Below are 26,779 nucleotides of genomic sequence, written 5' to 3' on the forward strand. Positions count from 1 at the left end.
TAGGAGAGGCTATCAGTGGTTTGGCCTCAAATAGCATCCCTCATGGCTGTGACTCGTCTGTATCAGTCTGGGCTGTGGATGGGAAGGGAATTTCAGAGCTGTCTTCTTCAAAGCCATCTTCCAGACAGACATCAAGGCTCTTGGGACCTGGATGCTGGATTCCATCTTGACTATGCACCCAACACACTCTAAGGTCGGGCAAGGGGTGGTGGTGGGTATGGACTGTGCCAAGGTCTTTCTTGAAGTGCAGACAGTCAACAGCTGTACATTCAAAATAAGTGTGTAGGTTTACAGTATCCGTGAGTGTTTTTTGACTCAACTCTGTCGCCGTGGTTACTGCTTACTGTTGATGGAAGAAGTCTTTTAAAAATGTTGAGCCGCCATATACTGCATTTCCAATGGAGATATTCTCTTAAAAAGCGAAATGTTTTGATGATGACTCTTTTATAAATACTTGGTTTGGTTATAGCCACATTAGAAGTCAACAGAAGTGTATAAGTAGTAGACAGGTTTCCCACTCGAACCAAAGCCCCATAAACACTGACCTCAACTGGTTTGGTAACGGTGATGTGAATATTCATCACAAAAAAATGTAATATCTACAAGTGATAACTGACACTTTTTTTTTATACAAAAAAATGTATGCGTCTGTGCCTGTTGCATATTTTCTAATTTCAAGGCCAGATAAGAACCATTTTAAAACGGGAGAAAGGTAGGAGAGAGAGCTCACTCCTTAATAGGGAGGAAGGGAAGTTGGTGTGCGTTAATTTGAATCTGGAGTAGCGCTATATGAGGGGAGAGTCCACGAGGAGCGACTGTGAGGAGTCAGATTTCAGTGTTTTAGTCCTGGAGGACTAAAGGAGCCTTTGTTTCATTTGGAACTGCGGGCAGTCCAAGGAAACCGAGAGTGAGTGGAGATCGAGACATTTTAAATAGAGAGTGAGTGAGTGAGTGAGTGAGTGAGTGAAGGATAGAGCGGGGCTTCAACTCTTACCACTATCACATTGGAACAAGAGGACTTTTGTGTGGACTTACCAACACTGAAAATGACTTCCCGGTAAATTCACGCATATTTTACGCCTATTGAAAGTGTTTTGACAAACCACTTTTTTTTTTTTACTCAGCTAAATACTTAACTTTTCCCCCCTCTTTATCATCAGCCTCTCCCTGTGGTCCGTTGGAATACACCTCACACTGTGGTACTGCCAACTGTCGACTGCATATCGCCTTCTGGACGGTATGTCACTCTCATCATATTTTGTTCTGTTCTCTCTCATTTGGCTCAAGTGGTTTGCTATTGTGCAACTGTGAGAAAGTTTAGCTTAGCAAATATGCGTCCATTCATTCATGCATGTTTTGCCTAATAGCTTGAAGTCACATAGTCAGTGCATGTTTAGTGATACGATTTTGTGATCATGCATATCCTATTCTAACATTCCTTGGTGCAATGCCTTTGCATAAAGTTTCACTTTTTTTGGACATTGGTCCTGTGCAATTATTATAGCGTTATGAAACTGAGTGATGTGTCCATAAACGCTTTCTTTGTGGGTCTAGTGTTGGGATTTAAGAATGTTTGTAACATGATTACTTTTTAAGTCATACAGACTGATGCATGAAACTGCTGAGTTGGATGAACCTTGTGGGTGTAAATACGCAGCGCATGTCTTTGACACCATCAACAACCAAGCGTAAAACCAAGCAATGCCATTATTATTTGCGTAACGTGTAATTCTGGTAAAGCTTTATCTCATATCTTGACAGTGCGACACTTAATAACAAAATGCGCAGCCGGAAAATGTCCGTAGTGCGGAACAAATTGGAGAGCTTATACTGATGCGCGTGCCGTGCGTTCTATGTCTACGGAGACAATTCATTGACCTGTCACCGACTGCTCCGTGATTAATGGTCCTGCTACAGAGCAAAGTGATGCATGATGTGAGCGAACTAGGCTAATGCATTGGCCTCTGAAAGCAATTGACACAGACAGACTAGTGTTGCAGTGTAATCATGGACGCAGACGGGTCATCTTCAGATGGCTACGTGTTTTTTCTGACGGAGCGCATAGGCTACCTGTTGCATCAGTAATTGAGTTGGAGCATTAGAGGGAGCGCTCTATTACTATACATTTCCGCATATAACACTAGAAATCATTGAATTTAGAATTGTATAGGACAGTGGGGACCGATTCTGTGCCTTGGCCCCAAAAAATGACACTTTCAAATGGTGTTGGGGTGTGTCTGTCTGTTTCTGTGCGCGCGCGTGCCAGCATGTATGCATCTGTCTAATGACAGGTCCCTGACTTGGCTTAAACTTCAACTCGAGATCAATGCATGGGTTGATATGAGGCTTCTTCATTTTATTAATGTTATATACGGCTCGTCATGATAAAGGACCACGTGCCGACTGACAGATAATTACTGTCGCTCTTCATCAGTAGAAACGCACGCAGAATGCCGTTTTGACAAGCTCTGGAGATCATATACGCTGAGTGTACAAAACATTATGAACATCTGGTCTTTCCGTGACATGGACTGACCAGGTGAATCCAGGTGAAAGCAATGATCCCTTGTTGATGTGACTTGTTAAATCCACTTCAGTCAGTGTAGATGAAGGGGTGGAGACAGGTTAAATAATTATTTTTAAGACGAGACAATTGAGACATGGATTGTATACACTACCATTCAAAAGTTTGGGGTCACTTAGAAATGTCCTTGTTTTTGAAAGAAAAGCACATTTTTTACCATTAAAATAACATCAAATTGATCAGAAATACATTGTAGACATTTTTTATGGAATATCTACATAGGGGTACAGAGGCCCATTATCAGCAACCATCACTCCTGTGTTCCAATGGCACGTTGTGTTAGCTAATCCAAGTTTATCATTTTAAAAGGCTAATTGATCTTTAGAAAACACTTTTGCAATTATGTTAGCACAGCTGAAAACTGTTGTGCGATTAAAGAAGCAATAAAACTAGTTGGAGTATCTGGAGCATCAGCATTTGTGGATTCGATTACAGGCTCAAAATGGCCAGAAACAAAGTACTTTCTTCTGAAACTCGTCAGTCTATTCTTGTTCTGAGAAATTATTGCTATTCCATGCGAGAAATTGCCAAGAAACTGAAGATCTCGTACAATGCTTCACAGAACAGTGCAAACTGGCTCTAACCAGAATAGAAAGAGGAGTGTGAGGCCCCGGTGCACAACTGAGCAAGAGGACAAGTACATTAGAGTGTCTAGTTTGAGAAACAGATGCCTCAACTGGCAGCTTCATTAAATAGTACCCGGAAAACACCAGTCTCAATGTCAACAGTGAAGAGGCGACTCCGGGATGCTGGCCTTCTAGGCAGAGTTGCAAAGAAAAAGCCATATCTCAGACTGGCCAATAAAAAGAAAAGATTAAGATGGGCAAACGAACACAGACACTGGACAGAGGAATTCTGCCTAGAAGGCCAGCATCCCGGAGTCGCCTCTTCACTGTTGACGTTGAAACTGATGTTTTGCGAGTACTATTTAATGAAGCAGCTTTAGTTGTTTTCACATGACATTTGACAGTTTCCTCAACTGTATTTGTTATGGATCACGGCGCAGGGGATATCAGCTGTTCGGTTCGTGGCCGTGCCATTACTCATAAACTGCTCAAAGATTATTCACTTTTTTGGAATAAAAAATTATCCCGTCTGCTTTTGCCAGACGAGACCGTAAGGGACAATTATTTCTAGGCACATGTACGCAGTAAATACTGGAACAAACAAAGCTGTCGCCTAGAAAAGGTTCCATCTTTGTGTATTTGTTGAAATCGAGCTGGTATTACCCATTTTGGAGTTTTGTGCTGTAGCCTACCCACCACCTATACTTTTTAACCATCTCTTGTTCCCTGAAGTATGGCTGTTTTTACACAGGCAGCCCGAATTTGATCTTTTTTTCTCCCTAATTGGTCTTTTGACCAATCAGATCAGCTCTGAAAAAGATCTGATATGAAAGGATCTTGATGTGATTGGTCAAAAGTGGGCTGGCTGTCTAAACGCAGCTGTTGTAGACTCCATGTGTAGTGATAAGGATTAGCCCTAATGGCTTTCTTATCAGCCTAGTCCTAGACAAATACCTGGTTAAGTGTGTGTCATCATAATGAGCACATACCAAGAGTATGAGGTACTGGCATAGCTAGTTAATTAATCAATCAATAAAAATGTATTTATTAAAGCCCTCTTTACATCAGACGACACCATTCTGTATACTTCTGGCCCTTCTTTGGACACTGTGTTAACTACCCTCCAGACGAGCTTCAATGCCATGCAACTCTCCTTCCGTGGCCTCCAACTGCTCTTAAATACAAGTAAAACTAAATGCATGCTCTTCAACCGATCGCTGCCTGCACCTGCCCGCCCGTCCAGCATCACTACTCTGGACGGTTCTGACTTAGAATATGTGGACAACTACAAATACCTAGGTGTCTGGTTAGACTGTAAACTCTCCTTCCAGACTCACATCAAACATCTCCAATCCAAAGTTAAATCTAGAATTGGCTTCCTATTTCGCAACAAAGCATCTTTCACTCATGCTGCCAAACATACCCTCGTAAAACTGACCATCCTACCGATCCTCGACTTCGGCGATGTCATTTACAAAATAGCCTCCAATACCCTACTCAATAAATTGGATGCAGTCTATCACAGTGCCATCCGTTTTGTCACCAAAGCCCCATACACTACCCACCACTGCGACCTGTACGCTCCCGTTGGCTGGCCCTCGCTTCATACTCGTCGCCAAACCCACTGGCTCCAGGTCATCTACAAGACCCTGCTAGGTAAAGTTCCCCCTTATCTCAGCTCGCTGGTCACCATAGCAGCACCCACCTGTAGCACGCGCTCCAGCAGGTATATCTCTCTAGTCACCCACAAAGCCAATTCCTCCTTCGGCCACCTCTCCTTCCAGTTCTCTCCTGCCAATGACTGGAACGAACTACAAAAATCTCTAAAACTGGAAACACTTATCTCCCTCACTAGCTTTAAGCACCAGCTGTCAGAGCAGCTCACAGATCACTGCACCTGTACATAGCCCATCTATAATTTAGCCCAAACAACTACCTCTTCCCCTACTGTATTTATTTATTTATTTATTTATTTTGCTCCTTTGCACCCCATTATTTCTATTTCTACTTTGCACTTTCTTCCACTGCAAATCTACCATTCCAGTGTTTTACTTGCTATATTGTATTTACTTCGCCACCATGGCCTTTTTTGCCTTTACCTCCCTTATCTCACCTCATTTGCTCACTTTGTATATAGACTTATTTTTCTACAATATTATTGACTGTATGTTTGTTTTACTCCATATGTAACTCTGTGTTGTTGTATGTGTCAAACTGCTTGCTTTATCTTGGCCAGGTCGCAATTGTCACGCCCTGACCTGAGAGAGCCGTTTTTCTCTGTTTGGTTAGGTCAGGGTGTGATATGGGGTGGGCATTCTATGTCATTGTATTTCTTTGTTTTGGCTGAGTATGGTTTCCAATCAGAGGCAGCTGTCTATCGTTGTCTCTGATTGGGAATCATACTTAGGCAGCCCTTTTTTTTCCCCTCCTTCTGTGTGGGATCTTGTTTTTGTACAGCTCAGTAAAGCCTGCAGAATGTGACGTTCGTTTTCCTTTGTTTGTTGTTTTGATTTAGTGTTCTGAGTTATAATAAATATTAGTCATGAGCACTCAACACGCTGCACCTTGGTCTCCTCATTACGACGATCGTCACAGCAATTGTAAATGAGAACTTGTTCTAAACTTGCCTACCTGGTTAAATAAAGGTGAAATAAAAAATAAATAAATAAAAATGATGTCACAAAGTGCTGTACAGAAACCCAGCCTAAAACCCCAAACAGCAAGCAATGCAGCTGTAGAAGTTAGGTTGTTTTTCTTGTAGAGACATCGTAAAATGAGTTTGTGGGAATTCACTCATGGTGGTTTGTCTCTCTTAATGCTTGTTAATGTGGATTTGATCACTCAGCCGGCACAATGCGCCATTCCGGCCTTAGTGCTACCCCAAGTCTAAATGTATGATTAAGCATTTCCAATTCAGATTAAGGTTGAAGACTGATGCCTCTTAAACCTAAATCTGTTGTTATACTAATGATCTGTTTATCTACCGTTAAATCCTTCAATAGGCTAATTAGAGCCTCAAAAATGCACCATTTAAAGGGATTATGTCGAATGTCTTTATACAATGGAGCCAGGACCTTAACATTTTAGATGCTTAGGTCCTACAGCGTGTGTGAAGGCGGCCTACTCATGTTAATGGGAAGGTGGGTGGAATTTGGCAATCTGCTTAGTGTTGGCGCCTTGCATCTGGTCCACACATGCAAAAGACTCGCTTAAAGATGTTTATGGGACTATTTTAATAAACACAGAGACAATGGACGTTATTCAAAAGAGGAGCACAATGATTCATCTCCAAATAGTGCTGACATAACTATATTCCTGTAACCTAGTCTGTACTGTATGTAGTAGCCTATATATCTCTTCTAAGAGAGAACCGTTGCAGGCAGGAAAAGTAATCCCATGTGTTTCACTAGTGGCTGTAATGATGATGACTATGAGGTGGCGCAGCTGGTTTTCAGTCGCGTCACCCGGAGCCTAACAGCACCTTACTATACCATAGATTTACTTCCGGCGCCGTCAGAGATGGCCGCCTCGCTTGGCGTTCCTAGATTTGTTCATTATTCTGTACTGACATGCTTATTCCGTGTGAGGACCAACAATTGATTCTCCTCAGGAGGGGAGCTGAGGGCTGTTGCTGATGCTGTATGTATTTTTAGGAAATGTACGCTTTCAAAGAGTTGCTTTCCTGAAATGAATGTAAACGTCTGCACAGTGTCTCATGATACTGCACATATATTCTACACAGATAAGATGTATCACTTAGAAGCATGCTAAAAATGTGTGTGTGTACCTGTATACTCTTACTTCTGGACCGGGTGGTTCGTTTGTCCACCCACGGCTGCTCCCATGTCGGGACAACAGAGAGGGAGAGAGGCCTCCCACCAGGCTGCTAAGGTTAGCTGTAATGAAGGATGAGTGGCAGCTCTGTCCTGGCTGTGAGGAAGTAGTAGGCCCAGAAATCAGACTGCATCACCCCTCACAGCGGCATGGCCAATACTGAATATCAACAGACTCAACACCTCAGTTTGCATCATATGATGATGTGGCTGGTGACACTATACTTCTTGAAGGTTGAATATCTTATCTCGACTGCTGACATGCAAAACATTTTGGGACTCTATCAACAGTGGACTAATGAAACAAATACCAAAATATAGTTTTTTGAGTGGACTTTCCCTTTATGTGGTCCAAAGACGAGCTGAGTTTATACAGATGAGCTTTCTTTTTGGGCTGAACTATCCCTTTAAGTAAGCCATCGTCCATTGCTGATGAGACTGTGGTGATGTTGCTAGGCTACCTTGCCATAAATCCCTGATTTGCGTCACTCCCATATTCCTGTCTAGAATTTGAGTGAAAAGCAGAGAGGGGATTTTTGTATCTGATGTCCTGTACTTAGACATGTAATAAAGATGATTTAGCGCTTTCTTTCAGTAAAAGAGACATACAAGTGGGGCCCAGGCCACACATGATAAACCTTTATTTTTGTAATATGTAAATCTTTGCTCCCTCTGTCTCTTCCTGATTGAAAAACAGACTTTGGACGCCACGGCTGTATTTGACTTGAAATGCGAAACAATTTCTGCATTCCAAGTTCCAAACCCTCCCAAACTCTGGACAATATTAAGCAGAGGAGGATGAAGATGGATATTCATCAAACTGGGCAGCTCAGTTTAGTCCTCTCTCCTCTCCCCAAACGGACAGTGTGTGTGTGAACATGTGTGGGAGAAATGGCCAGGCAGGCAGGGGAAGGGGAGAAGGTGGGACCTTTATGTAAGCTATTGTAAGAGTACTATTGCTATCAAGCCACAGATCAACAAACCTTTTCCCTTGTCAGCGCGATTTTCCGACAAATTAGACCAAATCATTGCACATTGCAATGCAAAGTGTCAGAATTGCCACAGTAATCCCCCCCACAAATATCACAAAAAATCCCTGCGAAATCCTGGAGGGACTGCAATTTACTGTGGTGACTGGTGTTGATATCTAATTCCTGCTCTCTTTACATTCATCTCTCATTAATTCTCCTATTGTTGCATTAATCTGTCTGTTGAAATCACAGCTTTGTTCATCAGAGCCTAGTGCCAAAAATGTTTTCTCTCTTTCATTTTGAGGTCTTGAATCAAATGCAACATGGCCCCCTCCCTCTCCCCCTTTTATTTTTATCAGGCCGGCATTTATTTATCTAACCTTTATTCACCAGGAAAGAACCTTGGCTTTGAGCCTCTCCTTCCAAAGAGAGCTGAATGTTGCCTTAAACTAAGAAAGAAAATGTTCCTACATTAGGCCACATTCCAAAGGTTTTAGAAGTGCCTCAAATCCATAAATTAATAGGTGAAACCTGTATGAAATGTTTAAGTTTGTCTGGGAGAGCCCATGGAATGCCTTGGAGCCACGGGACAGACAGAGGCCTGATGGGAGATTTATCCCGATCTGGAGAGTCACTGTCAGACTGGAAAGATGTGGTGGAAAAGAAGCAGGTGTCTGTTTCTATGAGACCAGAGATAATCTTGGTGATATACCGTATACTGGGGTATTTAGAAATACCAACGGGATAATTTTCCACACATTTGAGGAAAAATTAATCTGATTTAACCGTTCAGACATCATATTTGACACATTTGAGGGCAAATTAATCAGATTTAACTGTTCAGACATCATATTTGACATCAAATCATATTTGACTGTTCAGACACAAGTCACATGGCCAGGAATCAGACTTAACTGTTCAGAGACAAGTCACATGGCCAGGAATCAGATTGGACCATTCAGACACATGTCACATGGCCAGGAAACAGATTGGACCATTCAGACACATGTCACATGGCCAGGAAACAGATTGGACCATTCAGACACATGTCACATGGCCAGGAATCAGATTGGACCATTCAGACACATGTCACATGGCCAGGAAACAGATTGGACCATTCAGACACAAGTCACATGGCCAGGAATCAGATTGGACCATTCAGACACAAGTCACATGGCCAGGAATCAGATTTGACCATTAAGTCACATGGCCAGGAATCAGATTTGTATCAGACTTCGAACCACCGATGAAGGTTTGAAATGTGGCTTGACATATCCGATTCCATGTGCTTTTTGGCTGTTCAGACTGCAGGAAAAAGAACAGATTTGAATATGAAATGCAAAAAAATAGGATTTGAGTCACTTCCAACTGCCAATGTGAACAAAGCTTGGTTACAGAAGAGACATTCAATCCCCTCCTGGATCAAGATCCCTGTTGCCTAAATTGTTTTATGCGTCGTTGTCACCTTGTGTGCACTTCCAGTAATATGGTACAGAAACGGTATGAACATCTGGATACCGCTCTAACCTTACCAGAGAGAGAGAGAGAGTCTTTCTTCTCATCTGAGCCCTGAGAAGCCTTTAGAAGTACAGGCAGCAGGCGTCCCGTCTGGTTGTTGATAGAAGTCGGTACTGCTGCACGTCGCTGTGTTTGTTCTCTCTCTTACCAGATGTGATGAGACTATAGAGAGGGGTTCCCCTAATGACAGAGCAGCCGTCTGCAGCCTACAGATTTATCAAGTTGCTTTGGGACTCCAGTGGGTGGCGCATCCTTCAAACGCTGCTTGTATGATTAGCGCCTCAGCTGTTGCTGTTTAAGAAGCTTTCATCATCAACTTTAAACGGTTTTTGGTTGGAGATAACATATCAGCACTCTGCGTAAGCACAGGCAGTCCACGTGTAAGGTCATTTGAGGTCACCCGGCTAGGGGGATTCCCTGTGGTCACTGTTGTTGTTCTAGCCTTGACCTCTCAATGCTCTGGTCACTGACCAGCTGTGCCTCCCAGCATGGTTAATGAACATCCTTATCAGAAACAAATCCAAGGTCTCACAACATTTCAGAATGTACTATTTACATTCTATCAGACACTCTTATCCAGAGCGACTTATACAGTAGTGAGTGCATACTTTTTGGGTGAGGTTCAGTTAGAACCTTTCCAATGTGGGGGGGGGGGGAGAGAGAGAGAGAGAGAGAGAGAGAGAGAGAGAGAGAATCTGATTTTTCGATACAGATTATTGGAGGACCAAAAAAAGCCGATGCCGATTTGTATATATATATTTGTAATGATGACAATTACAAAAATACTGAATGAACAATGAACACTTTTATTTTAACTTAATATAATACATAAATTAAATCAATTTAGTCTCTAATAAATAATGAAACATGTTCAATTTGGTTTAAATAATGCAAAAACACAGTGTTGGAGAAGAAAGTAAAAGTGCAATATGTGCCATGTAAAAAAGCTAAAGTTTAAGTTCCTTGCTCAGAACATGAGAACATATGAAAGCTGGTGGTTCCTTTTAACATGAGTCTTCAATATTCCCAGTTAAGAAGTTTTAGGTTGTAGTTATTATAGGACTTATAGGACTATTTCTCTCTATACCATTTGTATTTCATATACAGTGCCTTGCGAAAGTATTCGGCCCCCTTGAACTTTTCGATCTTTTGCCACATTTCAGGCTTCAAACATAAAGATATAAAACTGTAATTTTTTGTGAAGAATCAACAACAAGTGGGACACAATCATGAAGTGGAACGAAATTTATTGGATATTTCAAACTTTTTTAACAAATAAAAAACTGAAAAATTGGGTGTGCAAAATTATTCAGCCCCCTTAAGTTAATACTTTGTAGCACCACCTTTTGCTGCGATTACAGCTGTAAGTCGCTTGGGGTATGTCTCTATCAGTTTTGCACATCGAGAGACTGAAATTTTTGCCCATTCCTCCTTGCAAAACAGCTCGAGCTCAGTGAGGTTGGATGGAGAGCGTTTGTGAACAGCAGTTTTCAGTTCTTTCCACAGATTCTCGATTGGATTCAGGTCTGGACTTTGACTTGGCCATTCTAACACCTGGATATATTTATTTGTGAACCATTCCATTGTAGATTTTGCTTTATCTTTTGGATCATTGTCTTGTTGGAAGACAAATCTCCGTCCCAGTCTCAGGTCTTTTGCAGACTCCATCAGGTTTTCTTCTAGAATGGTCCTGCATTTGGCTCCATCCATCTTCCCATCAATTTTAACCATCTTCCCTGCCCCTGCTGAAGAAAAGCAGGCCCAAACCATGATGCTGCCACCACCATGTTTGACAGTGGGGATGGTGTGTTCAGGGTGATGAGCTGTGTTGCTTTTACGCCAAACATAACGTTTTGCATTGTTGCCAAAAAGTTCGATTTTGGTTTCATCTGACCAGAGCACCTTCTTCCACATGTTTGGTGTGTCTCCCAGGTGGCTAGTGGCAAACTTTAAACGACACTTTTTATGGATATCTTTAAGAAATGGCTTTCTTCTTGCCACTCTTCCATAAAGGCCAGATTTGTGCAGTATACGACTGATTGTTGTCCTATGGACAGAGTCTCCCACCTCACCTGTAGATCTCTGCAGTTCATCCAGAGTGATCATGGGCCTCTTGGCTGCATCTCTGATCAGTCTTCTCCTTGTATGAGCTGAAAGTTTAGAGGGACGGCCGGGTCTTCGTAGATTTGCAGTGGTCTGATACTCCTTCCATTTCAATATTATCGCTTGCACAGTGCTCCTTGGGATGTTTAAAGCTTGGGAAATCTTTTTGTATCCAAATCCGGCTTTAAACTTCTCCACAACAGTATCTCGGACCTGCCTGGTGTGTTCCTTGTTCTTCATGATGCTCTCTGCGCTTTAAACGGACCTCTGCGACTATCACAGAGCAGGTGCATTTATACGGAGACTTGATTACACACAGGTGGATTAAATTTATCATCATTAGTCATTTAGGTCAACATTGGATCATTCAGAGATCCTCACTGATCTTCTGGAGAGAGTTTGCAGCACTGAAAGTAAAGGGGCTGAATAATTTTGCACGGCCAATTTTTCAGTTTTTTATTTGTTAAAAAAGTTTGAAATATCCAATCAATTTCGTTCCACTTCATAATTGTGTCCCACTTGTTGTTGATTTTTCACAAAAAATTACAGTTTTATATCTTTATGTTTGAAGCCTGAAATGTGGCAAAAGGTCGAAAAGTTCAAGGGGGCCGAATACTTTCGCAAGGCACTGTACCTTTGACTATTGGATGTTCTTATAGGCACTTAAGTATTGCCAGCCTAATCTCGGGAGTTGATAGGCTTGAAGTCATAAACAGCACAATGTTTGAAGCACAGCGAAGAGCTGCTGGCAAATGCAGGAAAGTGCTGTTTGAATGAATGCTTACGAGCATGCTGCTGCCTACCACCGCTCAGTCAGACTGCTCTATCAAATATCAAATCATAGACTTAATTATAATATAATAATCACACAGAAAACTAAACGTTTATTCTTTCAGTGAAATACGGAACCGTATTTTATCGAACGGGCGGCAACCTTAAGTCTAAAAATTGCTGTTACATTGCACAACCTCCAATGTTATGTCATAATTATGTAAAATTCTGGGAAATTAATTACGGTCTTTGTTAGGAAGAAATGGTCTTTACACAGTTCGCTACGAGCCAGGCGGCCCAAACTGCTGCATATACCCTGACTCTGCTTGCACTGAACGCAAGAAAAGTGACACAATTTTCCTAGTTAAAATAAATTCATGTTAGCAGGCAATATTAACTAAATATGCAGGTTTAAAATATATACTTCTGTGTATTGATTTTAAGAAAGGCATTGATGTTTATGGTTAGGTGCACATTGGTGCAACGACAGTGCTTTTTTCGCGAATGCGCTTGTTAAATCATCACCCGTTTGGCGAAGTAGGCTGTGATTCGATGAGAAATTAACAGGCACCGCATTGATTATATGCAACGCTATGTCCAGGTGCTGAGCCTGGGTGATAAACACATCAGTGGCTGCCAAGTAGATGATGATCAGTCAGAGTGCCAGCTCGGAGAGGCAGCTGGTTTTGGTGGCCATGATGCCTTTCGTTTGTTTGGAATCTTTATCAAATCAAATGTTATTTGTCACATGCTTTGTAAACAACAGGTGTAGACTAACAGTGAAATACTGACTTACGGGCCCTTCTCAACAATGCAGAGATTTTTTGTTGTTGTTAAATTCATTGAAAAATAATAACACAAGGAATAAATACACAATGATAACTTGTCTATGTATACGGGGTACCAGTACCGAGTGGATGTGCAGGGGTACGAGGTCATTGAGGTAGATACTGTATGTACATATAGGTAGGGATAAAGGGACTAGTCAACAGGATAGATAATACACAGTAACAGCAGCGTATGTGATGAGTCTAAAGAGTTAGTGTCAAAAAGGTCAATGCAAATAGTCCGGGTAGCTATTGGTTAACTATTTAACTAACTAGTTAGTAGTCTTATGGATTGGGGGTAGAAGCTGTTCAGGGTCCTATTGGTTCCAGACTTGGTGCATTGGTACCGCTTGCCGTGCGGTAGCAGAGAGAACAGTCTATGACTTGGGTGGCTGGAGTCTTTGGCAATTTTTTGGGCCTTCCTCTGACACCGCCTGGTATAGAGGTACTGGATGAAAGGACGCTTGGTCCCAATGATGTGCTGGGCCGTACGCACTATACTCTGTAGCGCCTTGTTAGTCGGATGACAAGTAGTTGCCATAGCAAGCGGTGATACAACCGGTCAAGATGCTCTCAATAGTACTGCTGTATAACTAAAGACTGCCCCTCGCTGAACAGTAATTATTATGATTGTATTGTATGTATTATATGTCCTGAGAGAGGTGGAGCTGTCTGTTATGCTCTGTAATGATGAGCTGCCCACAGTCATTCTATTGTGATGGATCTGACATAATGTTATGGGGATCGTCAGAAACAAGCTATTATTATGTCCTATGGGACTCTTCCAAAAACACATCCATGATAAATATTGACACAAATGACTTTGACTGTGTTGATCTCGTTTAAATGCAGATGTAATTGTCATGATTATTGTATCATTCAATGCTCAATATGACTTTTTATTTATGTTTTCCCCCATTTTTTGATTTTGTCTCATCTCTGCAACTCCCCCAACGGGCTCGAGAGGCAAAGGTCGAGTCATGTGTCCTCCGAAACATGACCTGCCAAACTGAACTTCTTCTAACACCCGCCCACTTATCCCCGGAAGCCAGCCGCACCAATGTGTCAGAGGAAAGACTGTTCAACTGATGACCGAGGTCAGCCTGCATGAGCCAAGTAAAACCTCACCGGCCAAACCCTCCCCTAACACAGACGACGCTGAGACAATTGTGCGCCACCCTATGGGACTCCCGATCACGGCCGTTTGTGATACAGCCTGGGATCGAACCCAGGTCTGTAGTGACGCCTTAGACCACTGCACCACTCGGCAGGCCCTTATGGTACTTTTAAATATGTACCTGTATCTCCATCACTCAGCTTTGTGTCTTGAGTTAACCGTCTGTTATCTTGACTCAACAATGTTTTCTCCCACATTTCTTCTTCTAAAACAATCAGCCATTTTACTTTGAATGGAAACGAAGCGTGTGTTTTTCAGAGTAAGATGTCATGGAGGTTACACGCTTCCCTGCATGGCCCACTGTCAATTTCCCCTCCCTAGTCAAGATGTTAATGACCCGTAAGTGTTAGGCCACAGATGACAATCTGAAGCCAAAGTCCACAAGCAAATACTAGAGTGTTTTCTGTACTTGGTGGTAAAGTTGTTTGGATATAAAGTGTGTTGTGTTCCTGTAGATACTGGCATACTGTAACAGCTCAGTCAGACCTGGCATCCATGCGAAGTCAAGGGGATTCTGCACGCTGTGGTTTTAACGGGAAACACAATGCAGGCGGAGCATACCTGGCAACCCGTGATATAAAATGCTCTGAAAAACCCTGAGAATGAAATATAAACTCCGATTCCCTCTCCATTCACCGTTCTTGAGATATCATTGACTGTGAAATCGTTCCATTGTGGGTGTATTGAGCATAACTTTGTTAAGTGTGCCGTCAAGGTAGGAGTTCGTTTTGGGCACAGAGCGAGTGTGTTGACACAGTATAATGTATGGAGAGTATTATGTTGAACTCTTGGCTAAGGGAAGGGTGGGTGCTTTTCTGACAATGTGTTTTGAATGAACACAATACCTATGGGTTTTAGAATGTTTTATTTAACCTCTATTTAACTAGGTAAGTCAGTTAAGAACAAATTCTTATTTAACCCGGACGATGCCGGGCCAATTGTGCGCTGCCCTATGGGACTCCCAATCATAGCCGGTTGTGATACAGCCTGGAATCAAACCAGGGTTTGTAGTGATGCCTCAAGCACTGAGATGCGTCAGACCGCTGCGTCACTCGGGAGCAAGTGGAAGTGGTGTCCAGGCCCAGGGTTTACCCTAGCGGTGTCCAGGGCCAGGGTTTACCCTAGCGGTGTCCAGGGCCAGGGTTTACCCTAGCGGTGTTCTGGGCCAGGGTTTACCCTAGCGGTGTCCAGGGCCAGGGTTTACCCTAGCGGTGTCCAGGGCCAGGGTTTACCCTAGCGGTGTCCAGGGCCAGGGTTTACCCTAGCGGTGTCCAGGGCCAGGGTTTACCCTAGCGGTGTCCAGGGCCAGGGTTTACCCTAGCGGTGTTCAGGGCCAGGGTTTACCCTAGCGGTGTTCTGGGCCAGCGTTTACCCTAGCGGTGTTCTGGGCCAGGGTTTACCCTAGCGGTGTCCAGGGCCAGGGTTTACCCTAGCGGTGTCCAGGGCCAGGGTTTACCCTAGCGGTGTCCAGGGTCAGGGTTTACCCTAGCGGTGTCCAGGGCCAGGGTTTACCCTAGCGGTGTCCAGGGCCAGGGTTTACCCTAGCGGTGTCCAGGGCCAGGGTTTACCCTAGCGGTGTCCTGGGCCAGGGTTTACCCTAGCGGTGTCCAGGGCCAGGGTTTACCCTAGCGGTGTCCAGGGCCAGGGTTTACCCTAGCGGTGTCCAGGGCCAGGGTTTACCCTAGCGGTGTTCAGGGCCAGGGTTTACCCTAGCGGTGTCCAGGGTCAGGGTTTACCCTAGCGGTGTTCTGGGCCAGCGTTTTACCTAATGTTAATGGTTAGAGCAGAGACTTCTGGGTTAGAGGAGCCACTTGTCAGCAACTGCGGGCGGGCACGGATGCCAGTCCTCCCCTGCTGCTTTGTGGGTAACCATAAACATACCCATAATCCAGTGTCACATGTCTCGGAGGATCTTGTGGTCATAGTGATGGGGAGGGATAAGAGACGGGAGTTTGGCACAAGGGGAAGAATGCAATGAGGGAGTACCATGGCAACGAACAGACCCTAGCACCCATTTAGCTAAATGTGGGGAGAAATCCTTATTGTTTGTGACGAGGGACATGTCTTGGGGAGCCCTTCTACAAAGTGGGGCCCTTTATTGCTGACAGGACGTCCGTAGACGTTCGCATGCCACTTTTAAATGGCCAGTCATGTGTATTTGACTGAAAGAAAGAAGAAATAACAATTTATTTCCTAAGACTAGCTAGTCAGTTGAAATGTTTGTAAGATGACCACACCGGTCTAAATAGATCTGTTGAAACAGCATTTGTTTCACAATAAACTGCGGTTGTGATCCTCACTTTAGTTTATAGTCACAGACCTCACACAAACAATACACTTTGTTCTGAATGGATCTGCTTCTTTTTTAACCTTACTTCGTGTTTAATTGTTCCCATGGCAACTAGATATTCTCAGTAAACTTCATGTGAAGTTATTCAACATCCTCAGGCAGTGTATCAAACCTTCTTATTCCTCGTCTCTCTCTCTCTCTCTCTCTCCCAGGGTCATGTTTTTAATGGCTGGCCGACTGCTTTTCATTTTCCCAACACTCCCCTTCTCTCAGTTAGTTTTGACTTGTGTGAAGCAAATTTCCATTGAATTTTCCATCGGATGATGCAATCTCTCTACTCCACTACTTGGTGTGTAACAGGGGCATGCGAAGGGAACGGTTGATTATTGTAGTCGTAGCTTTTTCGGGTCGGTCTTGTAACGTTTTTAGAGAAGGGAGTGGGGTGTCCTCCGCCATGACTAGAATTGAAAACAAAACCTTTCAACTCTGAGTTGTTGGATGTTTACCTTCCGCGTCAAGGTGATCCCTCATTCTAAACTTGAAAAGAGAGAGGGGGTGACATAAGTAGAAACAGACGGTCAAAGGAGAGAGAAAGACCGGAGGCAAAGAAGGAAATTTACAAGATAAACTGAATGTAAAAATTCCAATTACTCCTATTTGGCACATGCAGAGCACTCCATATTGGCCTGGTAACAGTATACAACATTTTCCTCTTGCAAATAAACAAGAAATGTCTTAGAAGTTTCTAAGAAGTCTCTTCAGTAGAACGTTGTCCGTCATTTGAAGACCGCTGACCATAAAGCTGGCATGGCGCTCCTCAGATGCTCTCATCTTTCATAACATTTTGTGGATCTATATTTCAGCAATTTACAACTAGTGGAAGTGAGTCAGAGTTCAGATGTTTAGTGCTGTTTGGCATCAAAGAGCCGAGAAAGTAACAGCTCTCTCCTCTGTTATACAGGCCCTGGCAGCCAAAGAGGCCAAATTCTCAATCTGGACAGTCTAAGATCAGGTGAAGAGGGCTTGAGTTGTAACATTTGTCTCAGGACCCCATTACCTGGACTGTGTTGGCATGAATCTCATTTGGAACTATTTTGGTGGAAGCGTTAGAAAATCACTTTTATAACCTCTTGTTGATTTAGATGTGCTTCTGTGGGTACAAACACATAAAGGGAAGATTAATGGTAATTGCAAGACAGAATTACTGTTCAGTGTATGGGTTGTGACGTGCCTGTCCAGGTGGTTGGTTCTTCAGGGCTCTGATCCTTTAACTATAGGGCGGCTCACAAGTGGCCCAGCGTCGTCCAGGTTAGGGTTTGGCCCGGTGTAGGCTGTCATTGTAAATAAGAATTTGTTCTTAACCCTCCTGCTGTGTTCCGGTCAAATTGGACCGATTTACAAGTATTTCTCTCTGAAAAATGTAGTTAATTTAATCTGATTGTGATAAGATTCCATGACCTTGTCCACACAGGGCATCTGAACACACAAAATACATTGTGATGATTTTCATTACATTTTGGGTCTTTTATTTAACTTTTGTACACCTGTGGTGTTCCCGGTTAAAAATGACCGGTCATTAGAAATGAATGGGTGAAAGTACAATTAGTGTATAAAATTGAGTTCAGGCACATGCCCATTCATCAGATGGACACACTTCCTCTCCCAGACCCCCACATACATGCTTGTGTATTTGAGCAAACACACACACACACACACACACACACACACACACACACACACACACACACACACACACACACACACCTCACTCCCCTTCTTGGCTTCCATGGTAACCCCCACGGAATCTTTCCCCAATAGAATCCTTCCCCCACAGGAACCACACCTGTTTGCATTCTCACAAACAATCGCAACATTGTTTCAATAATATATAGAACTTTTCTCGCAGCTCTGGTATATAAAGCTTTTTTGAGGCCTTGCTCACAATTCATTCTGTGGCAGCACAATGACCAAACAATATACTGTATGTGAGGCTCTTGATCATATCTTTGATAATGACACTGGTGAGGAGGAGAGAGTCCTTGTTAAACTTTGACACAAAGTAGTCTGTGATAAATAGCACTGTTTCATCTGAGTATTTGTTATAGTCAAAATAATCCATACATTATGCTTTCTTTTTTTACTCAAACACAAGTTGTATGAGCTCAGGTCAATGAGGCCTACAGGCCATAAATAGCAAATAGAAGTTCAAAACTTGAAATGTTTACAAGAACAAGAGTTGGTTAAAAATATCATAACACAACATTAGGTGATAATATATGTATTATTATGGATTTATAATCAGCTATAATGGGGTGGTCATTTTGGACCGTGAACACAGAATGAGTTAACATGAAATGAACACAACAGGAGGGTTAACTGACTTGCCTAGTTAAATAAAGGTAACATAAAAATAAAAAATAAAAAACATCCCTCTAATGAGAACGAAGAATCAAGCTTTCAGCTTCTCTGGATGTCAAGCTGAACCTGCTCTGTAGGCCAAGTACAGCAGAGGCTGAAACTATACAGTTGAAATGTATGAACACACAGCTGCTTTGCCTGTTTCGTTGGTAACATCATGCATCGGGTTGTTCCAGTAGCATAGAAAACTGAGTTAGTTCCCAGTGGGAAAACAGGTTGAAATTATGTCATTACAACTATTTTAACATTAATTATGATGTCATATCAACCAGTTTTGCCCGTTAGGCTAGACAGTGGTTCCCAAATGTGCTTTTGGAGTTGTCTTGTGGCCGACCAAGAAAACAAGCCCAGTGTTTCTAGCGGTCTGAAACTGTGACCCTGAAGGGAATTCTTCTACTCCGAAGAAGTGGGTCACTGGGTCCTGAGTCGACCCACCATCTGGGTAGCACTTTGTTAGAGGATTACTGTCCATTGGAAAATAGAAGTTTAATGTTCTCGGAGGACTAGAACCTGAGTATGAGTGACCGTGTTATGGGAGTTGAAGCGATGGCTCAGGTTGGAGCATGTTGGATCTTTTTTGGGGAGTTGAAGCGATGGTTCGGGTTGGAGTGTGTTTTTTTTTGGGGGGGGGGTTGTTGAAGCGATGGTTCGGGTTGGAGCGTGTTTTTTGGGGGGGTTGAAGCGATGGTTCGGGTTGGAGCGTGTTTTTGGGGGGGTTGAAGCGATGGTTCGGGTTGGAGCGTGTCTTTTGGGGGGGTTGAAGCGATGGTTCGGTTGGAGCGTGTTTTTTGGGGGGGTTGAAGCGATGGTTCGGGTTGGAGCGTGTCTTTTGGGGGGGTTGAAGCGATGGTTCGGGTTGGAGTGTGTTTTTGGGGGGGGGTTGAAGCGATGGTTCGGTTTGGAGCGTGTTTTTGGGGGGGGTTGAAGCGATGGTTCGGGTTGGAGCGTGTTTTTGGGGGGGGTTGAAGCGATGGTTCGGGTTGGAGCGTGTTTTTTGGGGGGGGGTTGAAGCGATGGTTCGGGTTGGAGCATGTTTTTGGGGGGGGTTGAAGCGATGGTTCAGGTTGGAGCGTGTTTTTTTGGGGGGGGGGGTTGAAGCGATGGTTCGGGTTGGAGCATGTTTTTTTGGGGGGGTTGAAGCGATGGTTCAGTTTGGAGTGTGTTTTTTTTTGGGGGGGGTGTGATAAAAGAATTTATATGTTTAAAGATAATGATTAAATAATTCTACCCTGAAACCTAGCTATTAGGGATTATAGTTTATGTAGCATGTGTAAGGAATAATTAAAGTACTAAACATAAGTCCAACTAGGTTGGACTGGGAGGGAGATAAATGTGAATACCGCGAACAATTACCCGACCTGGCTAGAACTCTGAGAAACTTATGATAGGACAGGGAGTCATTTTCAAGGTTCCTCTAATCTCGGGGGAATGGAACTGACAGCGCTGGGTAGTGATAAACAGTGGTGAGAACTCTGAGGAGGGATACAACCCACCTACCGTTCGTGTGTATGCATGTGCGTAGGATATCTACGGTTTGTGTGGAGGTATGTGAGTAAATAGGGAGTGAACTTTTAAATGGATGTCTTTGTATTATGGACTTCAGAACGTTCTCTGAATAAACTGTACGAACCTTTTGCAGAAGCTGAGTCTTTGACAAATTATTATTAACCCAGTGTCTTACAAACCTTGGGGATTGGTCAAAGCTTATTGATTATTAGTTATTATCATTGGGATAGAAAACTCTCTTGACAGGGTGTTGAAGCGATGGTGTTGAAGTATGTTTTTTTTGGTGGGGGGGTGTTAATGCGATGGTTCGGGTTGGAGCGTTCTTTTTGGGTGGGGGGTGGGTGTTGAAGCTACAGTTCGGGTTGGAGCGTGTAGGGTCTTTTATTTTCTCAGTAGGAGAAGATAAGTGGGAGTCTGGTCAGGAGATCAGCTCCATCGACTGTTCGTCAAACAGCCACAATCAGCTGGCGCCATGGAAAAGATGGCGATACACAGATTCAATGGAAGGCGAGTGGACTGGAAGTGGCCCTCTTCAGACTTTACAGACTCCCACTGTAATACATGTCAAGACAGATGGTATCGCTCTGGGCTTTAGTGTACGTTACTCCAGCCACCCCACAGGAATATTTTTTTTTCTAAACTGGGATCTCCAAAACTTCCAAGTGTTGTATACAGACACAGAAACCCCACTTAGCTTAGGCCAGGAAAACTCTTTATAAATAAGAAAAGAAGAGAAAATAGCATATTAGGGGCTTTTCTGAGGAGGCTTCTTTATGACTCTGGAACGATCACTGCACTCCTAAGAAAAGGCCCTTATGGATGGCTCTCTAGTCTTCAAGGGGTCACGGTATACTGCAGACCTCCCTTTACAAAGCACTCCATCAGTCATTGTTCCCTCTCTCCTCCCCTGAGAGGCTGGAAGCTTTCACACTCTCTGTTGAAAAGGCCTTTAACCGCTGGTGGACATTTTGGAGGCAAGCTGCCAAAGAGAGCAGCAATTGAAACCGGAGTACCATTTTTCTTGGACACTTTGGTCAGAGAGGCGGCAGTACAGCTGGTTAAACACACAGGAAGGCCTCTGAAACAACGTAACATTTACATGACAGGAGCCTCATGCCCCCTCCAGCCATACACTACAACAGCCATGATCTACCCAAACCCAAACACTGGCCAAACACTGGCCTACTGTCACGTCCTGACCAGTATAAGGGGTTATTTGTTATTGTAGTTTGGTCAGGGCGTGGCAGGGGTGTGTTTGTTTTGTGTTGTCGGGGGTTTTTGGGTATTGTTCTATGTTTTGTATTTCTATGTTCTTTCTATGTTGTGTATTTCTTTGTGTTGGCCTGGTATGGCTCTCAATCAGGAACAGCTGTACATCATTGTTGCTGATTGGGAGCCATACTTAGGTAGCCCTTTTTCCAGCTGTCTTTTGTGGGAAGTTGTTTTTGCACTGCTATGGTTAGCCTGCAGAATTGTTTAGCTGTCGTTCGTTTTTTCGTTTTCTTGTTTTGTGTAGTGTTCTAAATAAAGTAAATATGAGCATTCACGTACCCGCTGCTATTTTGGTCCAATCCTTACGACGGCCATGACAGAACTTCCCACCACAAACGGACCAAGCAGCGGGGTAAGGAGCTGGAGAGGAGCTATCTGGAGTCGTGGACTTGGGAGGAGATCCTAGCCGGAGAGGGACCATGGAGGAAGGCTGGAGAGGACCGGGAGTGTTATGCTGGAACACGGCGGCATGGAAGCCTGAGAGGCAGCCCCCCCCAAACATTTTTTTGGGGGGCACACGGGTAGTTTGGCTGGGACAGGGTTGACCCTAAGCCAACTCCCCGTGCTTACCGGAGGCAGCGTGGTATTGGTCAGGCCCCGTGCTATGGGGTGATGCGCACGGCGTCGAGGCCGAGCATCCACAGGCCGGTGTGCTCAGTGCCAGCGTCCCGCATTTGCCGGGGGGAAGCAGGCACCCAGCCAGTAGGGGTGGTGCCAGTACTGCGCTCGAGACCGCCAGTGCGCCTCCATGGCCCAGTGTATCCTGTTCCTGCTCCTCGCACTAGCCTTGGGGTGCGTGTCTCCAGTCTGGTACCTCCACTACCAGCCCCACGCACCAGGCCTCCAGTGCGTCAGCCCAGTCCACTTCGTCCTGCTCCTGCTCCTCGCACTAGCCCTGTGGTGCGTGGAAATAGTCTGGCGCCTCCTAAGCCAGCCCCACGCATCAGGCCTTCAGTGCGCAGATCCAGTCCAGAGCTTCCGACGACAGTACCCCTTCCAGAGCTTCCGACGACAGTACCCCGTCCAGAGCTTCCGGCGACAGTGCCCCGTCTAGAGCTTCCGGCGACAGTTCCCCGTCCAGTGCGTCCGGCGACGGCCCACAGTCCGGAGCCGACAGAAACGGCCCACAGTCCGGAGCCGACAGAGACGGCCCACATCATTCACTATGTTCCTGTCTGTTGTGACATCATTCACTATGTTCCTGTCTGTTGTGACATCATTCACTATGTTCCTGTCTGTTGTGACATCATTCACTATGTTCCTGTCTGTTGTGACATCATTCACTATGTTCCTGTCTGTTGTGACATCATTCAGGGGCGGCAAGTAATCTAGTGGTTACTTTTTTGTATATTTGTTGTATTCATTCGGGTTCCCAGTGCGGACCGAACCAAGGTCCCCGTACCGAACGATTTAGTACGAATATGTGTACCGTTCTGAAATCCTGGTGAACGTCTAGATTAGAGATGAAGATATCTGGGAGGAGTAGACCAGTCATGAGAGACCGTTAGGTCTGTGACCTGTTATACAGAGCTATTTGGCCCTTGGCCTTTTTGGCCCTTGACATTATGCCTAGCCAGAATGGCACAGGAGACCAGACAACATTATCAGTAACACCCTCCTTATAAATATTTACTTATGTTAGTAGGCCCTGTTTTGGTATTTTGGCCAGAAGTGAACACGCACACAGTGGCCACTATTGGGCTTGGCAGGAAGTACTCTTTACTTTTAGTCAGAGCATTTGAGAACATGTTTTCCTGTATAAATGGATGTATTGAGGTCATACAGATTTGCTTTGTATTGGTTAAACTGGTGTCCTACCACTGATCCATGCTCGGTGTCGTCATTAGGATGGTGTTACACTGTCTGCTGAACAAGGAGGAACATATCCTTTATCCTCTGGTGAATCTCACACACACACACACAATACATACACACACACACACAGCATTGGTAACACTCTCGGGCCATACATTAACATTCTCCATCAGTGGAGAATCTCATTCTCTCTCTCTCCCTGTGTCCTCAGACTGTCTTCACAGACCACCTGAGGTCTTACAGACTGTCTTCACAGACCACCTGAGGTCATACAGACTGTCTTTACAGACCACCTGAGGTCATACAGCTCTGTGGTCAAAGAGTTGTTGGCTGAAAGACCACCATCCTGGCAGACAAGAGGCCACCCTCTGTCGTCTGAATGTTGGACGGGGCACAAGGATGCTCTCCACAGAGTCCCACTTACCCCTCTCCAACCCCCACTGTGTGTGTGTGTGTGTGTGTGTGTGTGTGTGTGTGTGTGTGTGTGTGTGTGTGTGTGTGTGTGTGTGTGTGTGTGTGTGTGGGGGGGGTTAGCATGTGTGTGTGCTTCAGAGAGATATGGAGACAGACAGAGAGGCAGAGATATGGAGACAGACAGAGAGGCAGAGATATGGAGACAGACAGATAGGCCTCCCAGCTCAGTCCTCTGTAGTCACTGTGATCTGTCACTCTAGCCTAGATGATCCTGCACGCTGTAAAGCACAGGAGGTTGGTGGCACCTTAATTGGGGAGGACTTGTGGTAATGGCTGGAGCGGGAAATAGGTGGGATGGTATCAAATACATCCAACACATGGTTTCCATGGTTTCAATGTGTTTGATTCCATTCCATTCGCTCTGTTCCAGCCATTATTATGAGCCGTCCTCCCCTCAGCAGCCTCCACTGCTGTAAAGATGGGCTAAGCTAACTCTGCTAGACATTGACCCTTCTTGTCTCTTGGCTGGCTGGCGGTTATCTCCTAGTTAGACTCACTGTAACCAAACTATTGGATCCACCAGACAGAAGGTGTTGTAAGACTTTCTCCTTGTGGTCTGACAGCCTTGCGTCTCGGGTCTCTAGCTTCCCAATACCATGGAAGTGATGATGGAAATAGAGAACATTTCAAATCAAAATTAAATCAAAATATATTTGTCACATACACGTGTTTAGCAGATGTTATTGCGGGTGTAGCAAACTGCTTGTGTTTCTAGCTCCAACAGTACAGTAATACAGTGGCTTGCGAAAGTATTCATCCCCCTTGGCATTTTTCCTATTTTGTTGCCTTACAACCTGGAATTAAAATTGTTTTTTTTTTAGGGTTTGTATCATTTTATTTACACAACATGCCTACCACTATGAAGATGCACATTTTTTTGTTGTTGTGTGAAACAAACAAGAAATAAGATTAAAAAAACTGAAAACTTAAGCGTGCATAACTATTCAGTTAAGCGTGCATAACTATTCACCCCCCCCCCTTTAGCAGATGTTATTGCGGGTGTAGCAAACTGCTTGTGTTTCTAGCTCCAACAGTACAGTAATACAGTGGCTTGCGAAAGTATTCATCCCCCTTGGCATTTTTCCTATTTTGTTGCCTTACAACCTGGAATTAAAATTGTTTTTTTTTAGGGTTTGTATCATTTTATTTACACAACATGCCTACCACTATGAAGATGCACATTTTTTTGTTGTTGTGTGAAACAAACAAGAAATAAGATTAAAAAAACTGAAAACTTAAGCGTGCATAACTATTATAACCCCCCCCCCCCAAATTCAATACTTTGCAGAGCCACCTTCTGCAGCAATTACAGCTGAAGTCTCTTAGGGTATGTCTCTATAAGCTTGGCACATCTAGCCGCTGGGATTTTTGCCCATTCTTCAAGGCAAAACTGCTCCAGCTCCTTCAAGTTGGATGCGTTCTGCTGGTGTACAGCAATCTTTAAGTCATACTACAGATTCTCAATTGGATTGAGGTCTGGGCTTTGACTAGGCCATTCCAAGACATTTAAATGTTTCCCCTTAAACCACTCAAGTGTTGCTTTAGCAGTATGCTTAGAGTCATTTCCTGCTGGAAGATGAACCTCCGTCCCAGTCTCAAATCTCTGGAAGACTGAAACATGTTTCCCTCAAGAATTTCCCTGTATTTCGCGGCATCCATCATTCCTTCAATTCAGTCCCTGCCGATGAAAAACATCCCCACAGCATGATGCTGCCACCACCATGGGGATGGTCTTTTTGGGGTGATGAGAGGTGTCGGGTTTGCGCCAGACATAGCGTTTTCCTTGATGGCCAAAAAGCTAATCTGACCAGAGTACCTTCTTCCATATGTTTGGGGAGTCTCCCACATGCCTTTTGGTGATCACCAAACCTGTTTGCTTATTTTTTTCTTCAAGGAATGGCTTTTTTGTGGAACGAACAAAGGATCTGATTCGGGAAAGTCGTAATACTGGTAATGCTGGTGAGTTACCGCCGCTTTGATATTCAAAAGTTCTTCCGGGCTGTATGTAATAACACAAAAAAATCCTGGGCTAATAATGTAAGAAATAACACATAAAAAAATACTGCAATGTTTCCTAAGAGCTAGAAGCACGGCAGCCATATCCGTCGGCCCCATTTTCATTTACACAGGTTTACATAAGGCCTTTGCATTGCAGAACTCTCTTTTCCCGGGTTGCCAGATTATTCCCAGAGCACATTACATTATATCCTCCCACAAAGTTTGCGGCTCGTTAGCTGATCTCAGCATCTCTGTGGTGAACCAAGATGTCTGACTAGCTACAGTACGAAGCCTCTGTAGACCACACAGCAGAGCAGTTACCCATAGCTCTCACCGGCAGGCACCATCTTGTTTCCATAACAAACTACATAATGAACAGCCAGTCAGTCATTCATTCTGGACTCTGTGATCAGAGACTAGCTACTGTAGACTGGTTGACCTCAGCTACCCTAGTGTTGTTAGATTCTCCTGACTCTGGCTGGAATTTAAGATGGAGCCTGTCGGGCAGGAACCAAACCACAGATGGTCGGGCCAAGTCAATGGGTAATGAGCGCAGTTGAATGCAGATGTTCATAAAAAAAAATGTCTCGTCTCAGTCTGTCTGCATGCTGTTTAATGTGCTCTCCTGTGCCGCAACAGCTCCTGCATTCATAATA

The 26,779-nt window shown here is 44.1% G+C and overlaps 1 protein-coding gene across 2 annotated transcripts in view; it reads left to right on the forward strand.

The window, feature by feature from the left end:
• The first annotated feature begins 723 nt into the window (after positions 1-723).
• LOC106579677 (collagen alpha-1(XVIII) chain) overlaps positions 724-26,779 on the forward strand; it is a 95,844-nt gene continuing 69,788 nt past the window's right edge. Inside the window, exons 1-2 of one of the 2 annotated variants that reach the window (XM_014159808.2) lie at positions 724-1,057; positions 1,161-1,237. In XM_014159808.2, coding sequence (XP_014015283.1) covers positions 1,047-1,057; positions 1,161-1,237 — 88 coding nt within the window. In that variant the 5' untranslated portion in view covers positions 724-1,046. The remainder of the gene's footprint in view (positions 1,058-1,160; positions 1,238-26,779) is intronic. The other variant, XM_014159807.2, reaches the window with a different exon arrangement.

The sequence above is a fragment of the Salmo salar genome, chromosome ssa19, assembly GCF_905237065.1.
Source record: "Salmo salar chromosome ssa19, Ssal_v3.1, whole genome shotgun sequence".
Taxonomy (NCBI): domain Eukaryota; kingdom Metazoa; phylum Chordata; class Actinopteri; order Salmoniformes; family Salmonidae; genus Salmo; species Salmo salar.